The following is a 13,438-nucleotide window of genomic DNA, read 5'->3' on the forward strand; positions in this document are numbered from 1 at the left end:
TCACCAGACCTGAACCCAATCGAGATGGTTTGGGGTGAGCTGGACCCCAGAGTGAAGGCTAAAGGGCCAACAAGGGCTAAGCATCTCTGGGGACTCTTTCAAGATTGTTAGAAGACCATTTCCGGTGACTACTTCTTTGAAGCTCATCAAGAGAATGCCAAGAGTGCGCAAAGCAGTCATCAAAGCAAACGGTGGCTACTTTGAAGAACCTAGAATATAAGACATATTTTCAGTGGTTTCACACTTTTTTGTTAAGTATATAATTCCACATGTGTTAATTCATAGTTTTGATGCCTTCAGTGTGAATGTACAATTTTCATAAAATAAATAAATAAAATAAAATACAGAAATTTCTTTAAATGAGAAGGTGTGTCCAAACTTTTGGTCTGTACTGTATATTATATATATATATATATATATATATATACATACATACATACATACATACACACACACACAATGCTGTGAAAGTGTTTGCCCCCTTCCTGATTTCTTATTCTTTGGATGTTTGTCACACTTACTGCCATGTGTCATTACTGCCACACCTGTTCTCAATCAAGAAATCATTTAAATAGGACCTGCCTGACAAAGTGAAGTAGACCAAAAGATCCTCAAAAGCTAGACATCATGCTGCGATCCACAAATGGCGAATCATTATCCACAAATGGCGAAAATATGGAACAGTGGTGAACTTTCCCAGGAGTGGCCGACCGACCAAAATTACCCCAAAAGCCCAGCGACAACTCATCCAAGAGGTCACAAAAGACCCCACAACAACATCCAAAGAACTGCAGGCCTCACTTCCCTCAGCTAGGGTCAGTGTTCATGACTTCACAATGTGAAAGAGACTGGACAAAAATAGCATGCATGGCAGAGTTCCAAGATGAAAACCATTGCTGAGCAAAAAGAACATAAAAGGCTCATCCCAGTTTTGCCAGAAAACATCTTGATGATTGCCAAGACTTTTGGGAGAATACTCTGAACTGATGAGATAAAAGTTTCACTTTTTGGAAGGTGTATGTCCCATTATATCTGGAGTAGAAGTAACAGCATTTTAGAAAAGGAACATCATACCAACAGTAAAATATGATGGTGGTAGTGTGATGGTCTGGGGCTGTTTTGCTGCTTCAGGACCTTGAAGACTTGCTGTGGTAAATGGAACCATGAATTCTCCTGTCTACCAAAGAATCATGAAGGAGAATGTCCAGCTATCTGTCCATGACCTCAAGCTGAAGTACACTTGGGCTATGCAGCAGGATAATGATCCAAAACACACCAGCAAGTCCACCTCTGAATGGCTTTAGAAAAACAAAATTAAGACTTTGGAGTGATCTAGTCAAAGTTCTGTCCTTAATCCGATTGAGATGCTGTGGCCGGACCTTAAAAAGGCGGTTCATGCTCGGAAACCCTCCAGTGTGACTGCATTACAACAATTCTACAAAGATGAGAGGCCAAAATTCCTGCAGAGCGTTGTAAAAGACTCATTGCCAGTTATCGCAAACGCTTGATTGCAGTTGTTGCTGCTAAGGGCCCAACCAGTTATTAGGTTTAGGGGGCAATCACTTTCTCACACAGGGCCCTGTAGGTTTGGATTTCTTTTTCCCTTCTAATAAATATCTTCATTTAAAAACTGCATTTTGTGTCTACTTGTGTTATCTTTGTCTAATATTTAAAATTGTTTTGTGATCTGAAACATTTAAATGTGACAAACATGCAAAAGAATAAGAAATCAGGAAGGGGCAAACACTTTTTTACACCACTGTATATATACAGTGGGTACGGAAAGTATTCAGACCCCTTTAAATTTTTCACTCTTTGTTTCATTGCAGCCATTAGGTAAATTCTAAAAAGTTCATTTTTTTCTCATTAAAGTCCACTCTGCACCCCATCTTGACTGAAAAAAACAGAAATGTCAAATTTTTGCAAATTTATTAAAAAAGAAAAACTGAAATATCACATGGTCATAAGTATTCAGACACTCATATTTAAGTCACATGCTGTCCATTTCCTTGTGATCCTCCTTGAGATGGTTCTACTCCTTCATTGGAGTCCTGCTGTGTTTAATTAAACTGATAGGACTTGATTTGGAAAGGCACACACCTGTCTATATAAGACCTCACAGCTCACAGTGCATGTCAGACCAAATGAGACTCATGAGCTCAAATGAACTGCCCAAGGAGCTCAGAGACAGAATTGTGGCAAGGCACAGATGTGGCCAAGGTTACAAAAGAATTTCTGCATTACTCAAGGTTCCTAAAAGCACAGTGGCCTCCATAATCCTTAAATGGAAGAAGTTTGGGACCACCACAAGTCTTCCTAAACCTGGCCGTCCAGCCAAACTGAGCAATCGTGGGAGAAGAGCTTTGGTGAGAGAGGTAAAGAAGAAACCCAAGATCACTGTGGCTGAGCTCCAGAGATGCAGTAGGGAAATGGGAGAAAGTTCCACAAAGTCAACTATCACTGCAGCCCTCCACCAGTCTGGCATTTATGGCAGAGTCGCCTGACGGAAGCCTCTCCTCAGTGCAAGACATATGGAAGCCCGCATAGAGTTTGCTCAAAAACACATGAAGGACTCCCAGACTATGAGAAATAAGATTCTCTGGTCTGATGAGATGAAGACAGAACTTTTTGGTGATAATTCTAAGCAGTATGTGTGGAGAAAACCAGGCACTGCTCATCACCTGCCCAATACAATCCCAACAGCAAAACATGGTGGTGGCAGCGTCATGCTATGGAGGTGTTTTTCAGCTGTAGGAACAGAACGACTGGTTGCCATTGAAGGAAACATGAATGCGGCCAAGTACAGAGATATCCTGGATGAAAACCTCTTCCAGAGTGCTCTGGACCTCAGACTTGGCCGAAGGTTCACCTTCCTACAAGACAATGACCTTAAGCACACAGCTAAAATAACAAAGGAGTGGCTTCAGAACAACTCTGTGACCATTCTTGACTGGCCCAGCCAGAGCCCTGACCTAAACCCAATTGAGCATCTCTGGAGACCTGAAAATGGCCGTCCACCAACGTTCACCATCCAACCTGACGGAACTGGAGAGGATCTGCAAGGAAGAATGGCAGAGGATCCCCAAATCCAGGTGTGAAAAACTTGTTGCATCATTCCCAAGAAGACTCATGGCTGTACTAGCTCAAAAGGGGGCTTCTACTCAATACTGAGCAAAGGGTCTGAATACTTATGACCATGTGATATCTCAGTTTCTCTTTTTTAATAAATTTGCAAATATTTCTACATTTCTGTTTTTTTCAGTCAAGATGGGGTGCAGAGTGGACTTTAATGAGAAAAAAAATGAACTTTTTAGAATTTACCAAATGGCTGCAATGAAACAAAGAGTGAAAAATTTAAAGGGGTCTGAATACTTTCCGTACCCACGGTGTATATATATAGATTGATATGTATATATAATTTTTATAATCTACAGTGCTCAGCATAAATGAGTATACCCCCTTTGAAAAGTAAGATTTTCATCAATATCTCACTGAACACAAGAACAATTTCCAAAGTTTTGACAATTCCGAGTTTCACACAACATTTTTTAACCCACGACATGACAGTAAGGTCAATAATATAACTGTCATTACAAAATCCTCAGTTTTATTCAAATTAGTTAACTTAAAAATGAGTACACCCCACACCAAAAACTACTACATCTAGTATTATGTATGACGTCCACGATTTTTAAGGACAGCACCAAGTAATTTAGGCCTGGAATGAACAAGCAGGTGACATATTGCAACCGCAATCTTTTTCCATTTTTCCAGAATGACCTTTCTTAGTCTGGATGCTGGACGGAGGTTGATGACTACTCCCGTAGGTGGTCGGGTAGGGTCAGATTAGGAGACACTAAATCACTTTCTCCCTGTTCTTCAGAAATGCAGCAGATTGGTGTTTTGGATCATTGTCATGTTGGAAAACTGCATGTCTACCAAGGACATGGAGTGATGGAGGCAGCTTCTCATTCACTATAGAGCAGTACATCTGTGAATTCATGATGCCATCAATGACATGTAGCCAGGGGTGGATTAAGAGTAGTCATACCTTCCTAGATACAGTATGAGCCAGCGCATAGCTCCCTAGATACAGTATGAGCCAGCGCATAGCTCCCTAGATACAGTATGAGCCCCACACATAGCTCCCTAGATATTGTATGAGCCCCACACACCGCTCCCTAGATACAGTATGAGCTCCACACATAGCTCCCTAGATACAGTATGAGCCCCCCATAGCTCCCTAGATACAGTATGAGCCCCACGCATAGCTCCCTATATATAGTATGAGCCCCACATGGCTCCCTATATACAGTATGAGCACCCACATAGCTCCCTATATACAGTATGAGCCCGTACATAGCTCTCTTCTGTGATCGACTGTCGGTTCCACAGCAAGCTCAGAGAATGGTCGAATGCAAAATGCAGCTGCCTGGGAGACACCTCTGACCACCGCATGAGGTGGCCCGGAGGCACCCCCCCCCCTCATGGCTGTACCCTGGTCACATGCCCCCTCTGATTCCCCTTGGTATGGCCCTGTACAGTTTATATGAGAATACATGACTGGTATCTATAGAATAATCAGGGATGTGTCCGTCTGTCAGAAGCCTCTATAGACTGCGCAATACCTGCGCAGTCTGGCCGCAGACAGAAAGACACATCCACATCCCAGACAGGGATCCGGAGATCGCAGTATGCAAAGGCACCATAAACGCATACCTGTTCGGTCCTGTCCTCTTTGGAGAGGCTGGGGGAGGAGTGTGGCGCCGGAATCGGCGCCTGCGCATACTGCGATTTCCAGCGCTATTTTAGTGAAGACAAATATGAACAGTGTCTTCAACAAAATGGACAGCGTGGTCTGCGCATGCGCGTACTTTGGCGCCATTTTGTTGAATACACTCTGCACATTTGTATTCATTCAAATTAAACCGGATATCGCGCCATGCGGACAAAGGGAGCATGGACCAGGGTGAGGGGGGGAGCATATACCAGGATGGGGGAGCATATACCAGGATGGGGGAGCATATACCAGGATGGGGGAGCATATACCAGGATGGGGACCAAGGTGGGGAAGCATGGACCAGGATGGGGGAGCATATACCAAGATGGGGGGTGAAGCATGGACCAGGATGGAGGAGCGAAGCATGGATCAGGATGGGGGGGAAGCATGGACCAGGATCGGGGAGCAAAGACCAGGATGGGGGAGCATATACCAGGATGGGGGGAGAAGCATATACCAGGATCGGGGGAAGCATATACCAGGATGGGGGGGAAGCATATACCAGGATGGGGGGGAAGCATATACCAGGATGGTTCAATAGCTAGTACGATATACTGTGATACAGACATCAGATGTTATATACTATACACATTGTTATATCCCATCTGATGTGTTTACCACAGTATACCATACATTAATCTTTATACTGGATGACAATTTTTGTACAGGGATATACACTGTACTGATCACACATGGACCTGCCTACAGGACCTCACATATATATGGAGCAGTATAGTATGTGATGTCCTGTAGGTTCTGGGTTGATCAGTCAGTGTAGGATCCTGTATGCTATGTCCGTGGTCGCTCTGCTGGGGCTCAGTGTGATTTATTGCAGGACTCTGAATTTTCCTGCAGATCTGGTGACGATGGAGCCGATGACCTGGCACTGACTGCGCGACCTGATCTGCAGCAAATGTCAGACTTCAGCAATAAGTCACACAGAGCCCCAGCAGAGCAGCCGCCGACCTGACACTAAGGGATCCTGTGAACTCATCAGGAGGGGATCAGCGTCCTGCAGCCCCCTCCTCCTTCCAGACATCCTGCCCTGGGCTCGACCTCGCATTTACTATTTTTTATCGCCATCCACTGAAGCAGGAGCTCCTCTCCAGCAGGCTGAAGTGATCCAGCTCCAGGCGCCGCTGTGTGACGTCAGTCCTGGAGACTAAGCACACAGCTTGCAGTGCAGGGGGAGTGTCTGCCTCCCTGTGATGTATCCGGCCAGCGTCTAAAAGGTACAGTGTGGTCCCCCGCCTCTGCCAAAAACATTATAATGAGTGCGATCTGGCCATGGGCCCCAGGAGCCTCGGTCCCTGGACGGTAGCCCAGATTGTCCTCATAATTTGCATGTAGCGCCCCGACACCAGCAGCTCATGCAGCCCCACGTAAGGACACTGTCCCCACCATGTGTCACTGTGGGCACCAAGCATTTAGAAAAATGAATTTAGAAAATTCCAGCTCAGGGAAGTTAAAATCATTTGTATGTTTAAAAATTAGTCCTTGTAGAACTGCTGTACTCCCTGAAACAAAATTGCGAGTCCATTAGTGCAAGGAGTACTTACTTAAGGCTATGTTCACACACATGCAAACTCAACGCTCCGATCCCACCCAGTGTCCATCAATCACACGTGCTCTGCCATCAAGACGGAGCAGCAGAATTATGAATATTCACCAGGAGAAGCTGGCGTGATTTGTGGATGATTGACATGTGCCATTCATAACCATTGCAGGCAAAATTACAAGAGGCGTGCAGGTAATAATACACATAATTGTATCACCATGCTCAGAGGCCGGTAGGGAACACCAATGTTAGAGCCGTTTGTGCGGCTTATAGGTGCTGATATCTTTAGTTTTATAGATATTAAATGGAATCTATCAAAACTTACAATTCTGCAAAGGGTCTTATTCTCGTTCACCAGCTTTTCTAATGACATCAACTCAATGATCTCACTAGGTAGAAGCGCGGAGGCTCGGTCCTGCTTATTTGCCAGGCTGAAAAACAAGGAACATCTAGAATAAGTATTCATATATTATATTTTCATTAAAGAAGGAATAGCATGCAGGGGGTCGTGGAGGCGTGCATATTGTGCGCTGTTGTAAGGGTGGTGGACAATGGCTATCGCGTTCCTACCCCTGAAGACACCAATCGCGTCATGTGAATAGAGTCCTGCTTCTTTTATATTAGGTAAACATCACATGATACATATGTAATGTGTAGTAATGTATAAAGAGGGATGTGATGACGTAAGATAAGTAATGTTAGTAGCGTACAGTATAGCATAGGGTAAGACACATTAGGACTTAGGACACAAGATAGGTAGGATAAGATAGTGACTGTAGGTAGGTAGTGACGTTAGGGTAAGGATAGTGTTAATATTTGGGACTGGCCCATAGTGGAAAGGGCTTAGTGCTAGGGCAAGTGACTGCTCCCTGTACATAGTTAGATAGGGACAAGTTCAAGTATAAGTAGGAAGTGTCTGTAAGCAGTGCTGCCATTGTGGGTGAACTATGGAGAAGGAGACTAAGAGGCAAGGGAGTAGCGTGACCTAGAACTGACTGAAGGGATAAAAATGGCTTTCCACCTTAAAGGAGTGCTTGGATAGGACGACTTGTCACGAGAAACCCTGAGCTTGCTAAACACTGAAGGTAACGGACCTAAACAGGACTGAGTTTGTGGGACTAGCGGGGGTCCCAAGCAGTAGATCCAGGGCGCCAGTAATGGAAGAAATAGGACCCAGAACCGCTGAACAGGTAGAAAAACTTGCTGATCAGGATTGTGGCGACAAGCTAGGCTATGGAGGAGTAGAGAGAAACAGTGTGCTTCACCGGCCCTGGAGTAAACCACAGTGGTGGGATACTGTGTGTGTGAAAATGCTTCATACTGTGAAGGAAACGACCATAAGACTTTGGACCCGCTACCCCTTGTGCATAACTCTTACCAAGTTACCACCCAGTACAGACTGTTTTAGAACGGGAGTCTCCTGTATTGAACTCTGAAATCTACGGTCCTGGCCGGCCAACACCACGGCTACAGGCGGCCTGCACGACGGGCGCTAGGCCCTCACAGCCCCAACACCCGGCCAGGACCCACTCTCATGTGACAGGAGCAGACCAGTGCCTCGCCCGCGCTACACTGTCATGGTCCAGCAGTCTCCAGTCTTCTGGACTTATTTCTTAGGTTAAGTTCCCACGATGAGTTTTTAGTGACTTTTTGACGCTGTGTATTTTTGCTGCACAAAAAACAACATCTTCCAGTTCCAGCAAAGTTGATGGGATTTATAAAAATCTGCCCACGGCGCTTTTTTACTCAGTGTAAACTGACCCGCAGTGCGTGTATGATATCCGCAGCATGTCAATTTCTCTGGTGGGTACGTTGAGTTTTATGTGAGGATTTTCCCCATAGACTTACAGTAGATACAGAAAATGCATTTTTAGTGCGTTTTTACTGCGGAAAAGTACTAAAAACACATGTAATCTGCACATGACTGTATCAATAATGTTTTGTCAAATCCAAATATCTGGAAGTATCAAACAAAGCAGCCTTGTTTAAAACATGACACCAAAAATAAAAAAAATAGTTCATATCAAAGTATGAGGAAAGTAACAAAAAATAATGCCCTCTGGGGGTCAATATACATAAAATGCATGCAAGGTAAATGAAAATAATAACCCGTAGTGAGGCCTGGAGAGTAGGGGATCGAAACCAACCCCCCAGGCCTCACTACAGGTTATCATTTTCATTTACCATGCATGCACTTTATGTATATTGACCACCAGGGGGCATTATATTTATGTTATTTTCCCCATACTTCGTTGTGAACTAATCTGAGTCCATTTGAAGTGGTATTTACTAATATTTCCATTATGTCAGTTTGATGTCTTTATGTCTTTTTGCTTAATATCCTATTGTTGGAGAATCTGGGTCCATTTGGACCATTACACATCTGCATTTGCACTTTTTTCCCTATTTCCATCAGAATTTCACCACTATAAAATTTTGTTCTACCTTTGACTTAAACATATTTACCTGTAGGGTTTATTTAGCTTACCTTTAGATCAGTTACTTATAGTGCCATCCCCCACATACCTGCTACTGTTATTATTTCTTTGGTTGTATATTATGGTGCTGGAGTAAAGGGATTTCTCCTGTCCCACTCTCCCTTTTTATTATGATTGTCTACTTCTTATACCAATAAAGATGGTTATCTTATTCTTACCTAGGCTGTCGTGGCTTCCCATTTATTTAGTATTTCTCCAATACTTGCAGATTGTAAGCCTATGAGGGCAGGGTCCTCTCTGCCTCTCTACCAGCCTGTCACTATTAGTTTGTTTATTATACTTGTATTTTATATATGTATTATATGTATGTAAACCCTATTCGCATGTGTAGCACCCTGTAATTAATGGTGTTATAAATTGTATTATTAGTACTAATAATAATGATAATAATAATAATAATACACAGAAAAGTTTTTTTATATTCTAATGTTTTACTGACTGGAGATTAATGTACACACGAGGCTAAATGCTGCAATGGGTCATAAATAAACTTGACAGTGCTACTTCCCTGCTTTACTGCCCATTGACAGCTCTTCCTGTATGAGTTTGTATACAGAGAAGTCGGTAGGGGATGAGGGACTCAAAGGTTTTCTTTTCATTATTTTTGGGATATAATCATTAGTTTAGAGGTTAAAGGCTCACTCAGACGTCAATGGATTTCGGTCTGATCTCGCACCACAATGCATGGACTGGCCGCGGCTTTCCCGAATGGAGTATGAAAGCCGCGCCAGTCCGTGCATTAGCAATCCATCCATAGACCAATTGGCACAGACGTCTGAATAAACCCTTAGTCTGTACTGAAGTCTGGGTGGATTTTAGAGACTTTTTTTTCCATTCTAAAAACTGATACATAGCGGAACCCAGACAAACTCCATAATAATCAATGGGGCACCTCTGCTTCCATTAGCATCCGTTATGCCTGTTTTTCTCATGAGTTCCATTTGTCTGTTCTAGTGATGAGCGAGCACTAAAATGCTCGGGTCGAGTGCATTGGAATGCTCGAGTGCTCGACCCGAGCAACGAGCCCAATGTAAGTCTATGGGAAACTCCAGCATTTTTCAGGTGGCTCCCCTCAGCGGTCTGCAGAGGCCTAAAAATTTACCAAATCGATGGGAACAGTGTTCAAATGACATGGGGACAGCATGGGGAAGACCCCTGGAAGCATTTCTGACTTCCAGGTCACTGCTGTCAACAACGTTGTCAGAGGTATTACGAACATCTTTTCCAGGGTAATGACTTGTATATAAGGCAAAATAAATAACCAAAAACAAAAATGCTCCTCCACACCTTGTGTTATGTTCACATGTTTTTGATGCGTTTTTTCACTTTTGCATTGCTTTCAACAGTGAAGAATGTATTCACCAGGAAATGTCATTTTAACATTTTACTACCTTACCTGTCCATGTGGTGTGTGAGACATCAGACACATCCTGTTTCATTTATGATGGACGGACCATGAAAGTCACAAACACTATTTTTATAGGGCCATCAGGCGGCCCTTACTATTCTTAAAGGGCCAGCAGTCAGCTGTGCTTTGTTGTTCCCATTATTAAAGAGTGGGTTTCCTATGCTGTTATAGCATTTGCTGTGACTGCAAGGGCTGCCAAAAATTTGGACGCACCCCAATACAACTTTGAAGAGACAGAAAAGGGTCTCAGTAAAAAAATGTTCCCATTATAAAGGAGTGGGTCTCCTTTAGCGGTAATGCCCGTGCAGTGACTGCAAGGGCTGCCAAAATTGACCCAAGGCCCGCAATCCTCAGCGTCGGGAGGAAGTGTTCCTTCCCAAGACCCGACTGGGTCCCAGCTTCCACTATATTAACCCAGTGTACCGTCAGCGACCACAAGCACTTGTCCACGTGTCCGTGGTTAGGTGGACTTTCCCAGTAACTGCTTTGTTGAGCGCATGGCTAATGTTGTGGGACACGTGTTTGTGTAATGCGGGGATGGCACACCAGGAGAAATAGTGGTGGCTGGGGACCGAGTACTGAGAGGCCTGAATCTACAAATGGAAAAGTGAACAGCTCTGTAACATCCCTGGCGGCTAGCTTGCATAGTGCACCACCTCCCACTATGCAAGACCGCAATCTTACCCATCAGTCCAGCCTGCAAACCTTGCTCCAGTTCATGCGATGTGCATGTCTCTTGTCTGATGGCTTAGGGCGGCGGCCCGGTTACTTCCTGATTCTTATAGCTGCTGTGGGCGCGCTCCTAATGTGTCCCCAGCCTATTGCTGTGAGTCACTGGATATTTAAACCCCCTCCACCGAGAAGGAGGTGCCTGAGCAACACCTTCACTTAGTTTGTCTTTGCAACTGAATTGACAGGTCCTGTCCTGTATCTTGTCTGTTTCTGCCACCCTTGGGGCTGCATACCCAGGCCTGTTATCTCTGAATTCTAGTCTGTTTCCGCCACTCTGGGGGCTGCATACCCAGGCCTGTTATCTCGGACTTCTAGTCTGTTTCCACCACTCTGGGGCTGCATACCCAGGCCTGTTATCTCGGACATCTAGTCTGTTTCCGCCACTCTGGGGGCTGCATACCCAGGCCTGTTATCTCGGACTTCTAGTCTGCTTCCGCCACTCTGGGGGCTGTATACCCAGGCTTGTTCTTGTATCTCGTTGCAGTATCAGTTCCTGTCTGAACTGTTTCCTAGCCTGTTACCTGTTTGTCTCTTTGTCCGTACCTTCCCTTTTCCTGCAGTGTCTGAACCTGCACCTAACTCCAACTCGTTGTCTCTGTACTTCTGTTGTTGAGTTTTTTGTCCACTCGCTACTTCATTGTAAGTACCTTGTGTGTATCTGGTTCTGCTTGTCCCTTTTCCCTTCCTCCATATCTACCTCCTGTGTTCTAGCCATCTTCCTGTATTTTCCAGTCTGTTCCATGTGAACAGAGTCCTGTCCTCTCTGTCTGCACCTTCAGCCCTGTTCGGCTCTGCTTGCTCTTTGCCAGCGGTTTCTCTCTGCTCTGACTTGCCCACCGCACCTGCGGTTTCGCTCTGCTCTGCCTTGCCCACCGCACTTGCGGTTTCGCTCTGCCTTGCCCACCGCTCCAGCGGTTCCGCTCTGCTCTGCCTTGTCCACCGCACCTGCGGTTTCGCTCAGCTCTACTTGCTCACCGCACCGGCGGTTCCTCTCTGCTCTGCCTCGTCCACCGCTCCGGCGGTTCCGCTCTGCTCTACCTTGTCCTCCGCTCCGGCGGTTTCGCTTTACTCTGCTTGTCTACCGCATCTGCGGCTCTGTGCCTGTCTCTCAGTCTGTACTGGACCCTATCCAGCCTGCGCTCCAACCTGCTAGTACCTCCCTGTCTGCACTCCAGCCGTGCTTGCCAGTATCTCCCTGTCTGCGCTCCAGCCGTGCTTGCCAGTACCCACCTGTCTGCATACCAGCCGTGCTTGCCAGTGCCCACCTGTCTGCATACCAGCCGTGCTTGCCAGTGCCCACCTGTCTGCATACCAGCCGTGCTTGCCAGTGCCCACCTGTCTGCATACCAGCCGTGCTTGCCAGTATCCACCTGTTTGCATACCAGCCGTGCTTACCAGTATCCACCCGTCTGCATACCAGCCATGCCTGCCAATACCCACCTGCCTGTATGCCAGCCTAACCAGTCTATTCCTGTATTCCCCTGTGTGGGTCAACAGCTGTGACTGGGGTCTGACCTGGAGTAGCACCTGGTCCCTCTGCTCGGTTCCTCCTTGGTTCACGGAGTCGACCGAGCCGCCGTGCGACCTTGGTCAGATCGGGTTGATACTTAGTTACGCCCCTCCAGGCACTCCTCGGTTCATGGTACAGTGGGAACACTAATCACGCCAGTCAGTCCGGGCGCGAGCGTAACAAGCTCTTATGAGTGTCCAAGTGTGGGATCAGTTGTCTCCGGGCACTTGGCATGGGAGGAAGGAGGATCAGGGTGAGGAATAAGCGGTCCAGACTTACGGTTACTGAGACTTGACCGTGTGAAAGGCAGGGTGGTAGTGGCAAAGTGACTGGAAGCATTATCTGCTATCCAACCAACAACCTTTTGACATTGCTCTGGGTTCAATAGTGGTGTACTGCGGTCCCCTAGCAATTGGGACAGGAAGGTTGGGCAACAAGATGTGGGTGTTTGTTGTGGCACAATTTCAGCTTGCCCACGGCCTCGGCCTCTGCATGCACCATCACATCCACTTCCCCGTCCCTTGCCACATTTTAAATGGAGGACAATATTTTCCATGTTCACTAGAAATGGCTGATTTTAGAACGCAGTTATATGTGATAGGTCTGACAGAGAACCACGGTTTTAAATAGCAGGCCTGTAATTTACTAATGTTATTCTTCACAGAGACCTAGTGTGAATAGCTTGACCAACACACTGCAACGAAATGGAAGGCAGAAATGGCTGATTTTGGAACACCGTTATATGCGATATGTCTGACAGAGAACCATGGTTTTAAATAGCAGGCCTGTAATTTACTAATATTATTCTTCACAGAGACCTAGTGTGAATAGCTGGACCGACACACTGCAATGAAATGGAAGGCAGAAATGGCTGATTTTGGAACACTGTTATATGTGATATGTCTGACAGAGAACCATGGTCTTAAATAGTAGGCCTGTTAATTTACTAATA

At 45.5% G+C, this 13,438-nt stretch overlaps 1 protein-coding gene across 3 annotated transcripts in view; it reads right to left on the reverse strand.

Annotated features, from left to right (window-relative positions):
• ARL13A (ARF like GTPase 13A) overlaps nucleotides 1-13,438 on the reverse strand; it is an 86,301-nt gene that overhangs the window by 39,781 nt on the left and 33,082 nt on the right. For all 3 annotated transcript variants that reach the window (XM_073639672.1, XM_073639670.1, XM_073639671.1), the window contains one exon: nucleotides 6,664-6,769. In XM_073639672.1, the coding sequence (XP_073495773.1) occupies nucleotides 6,664-6,769 (106 nt within the window). The remainder of the gene's footprint in view (nucleotides 1-6,663; nucleotides 6,770-13,438) is intronic.

This window comes from Phyllobates terribilis, unplaced genomic scaffold (assembly GCF_046119375.1).
Source record: "Phyllobates terribilis strain yellow unplaced genomic scaffold, ASM4611937v1 Scaffold_7__3_contigs__length_470593459, whole genome shotgun sequence".
NCBI lineage: Eukaryota > Metazoa > Chordata > Amphibia > Anura > Dendrobatidae > Phyllobates > Phyllobates terribilis.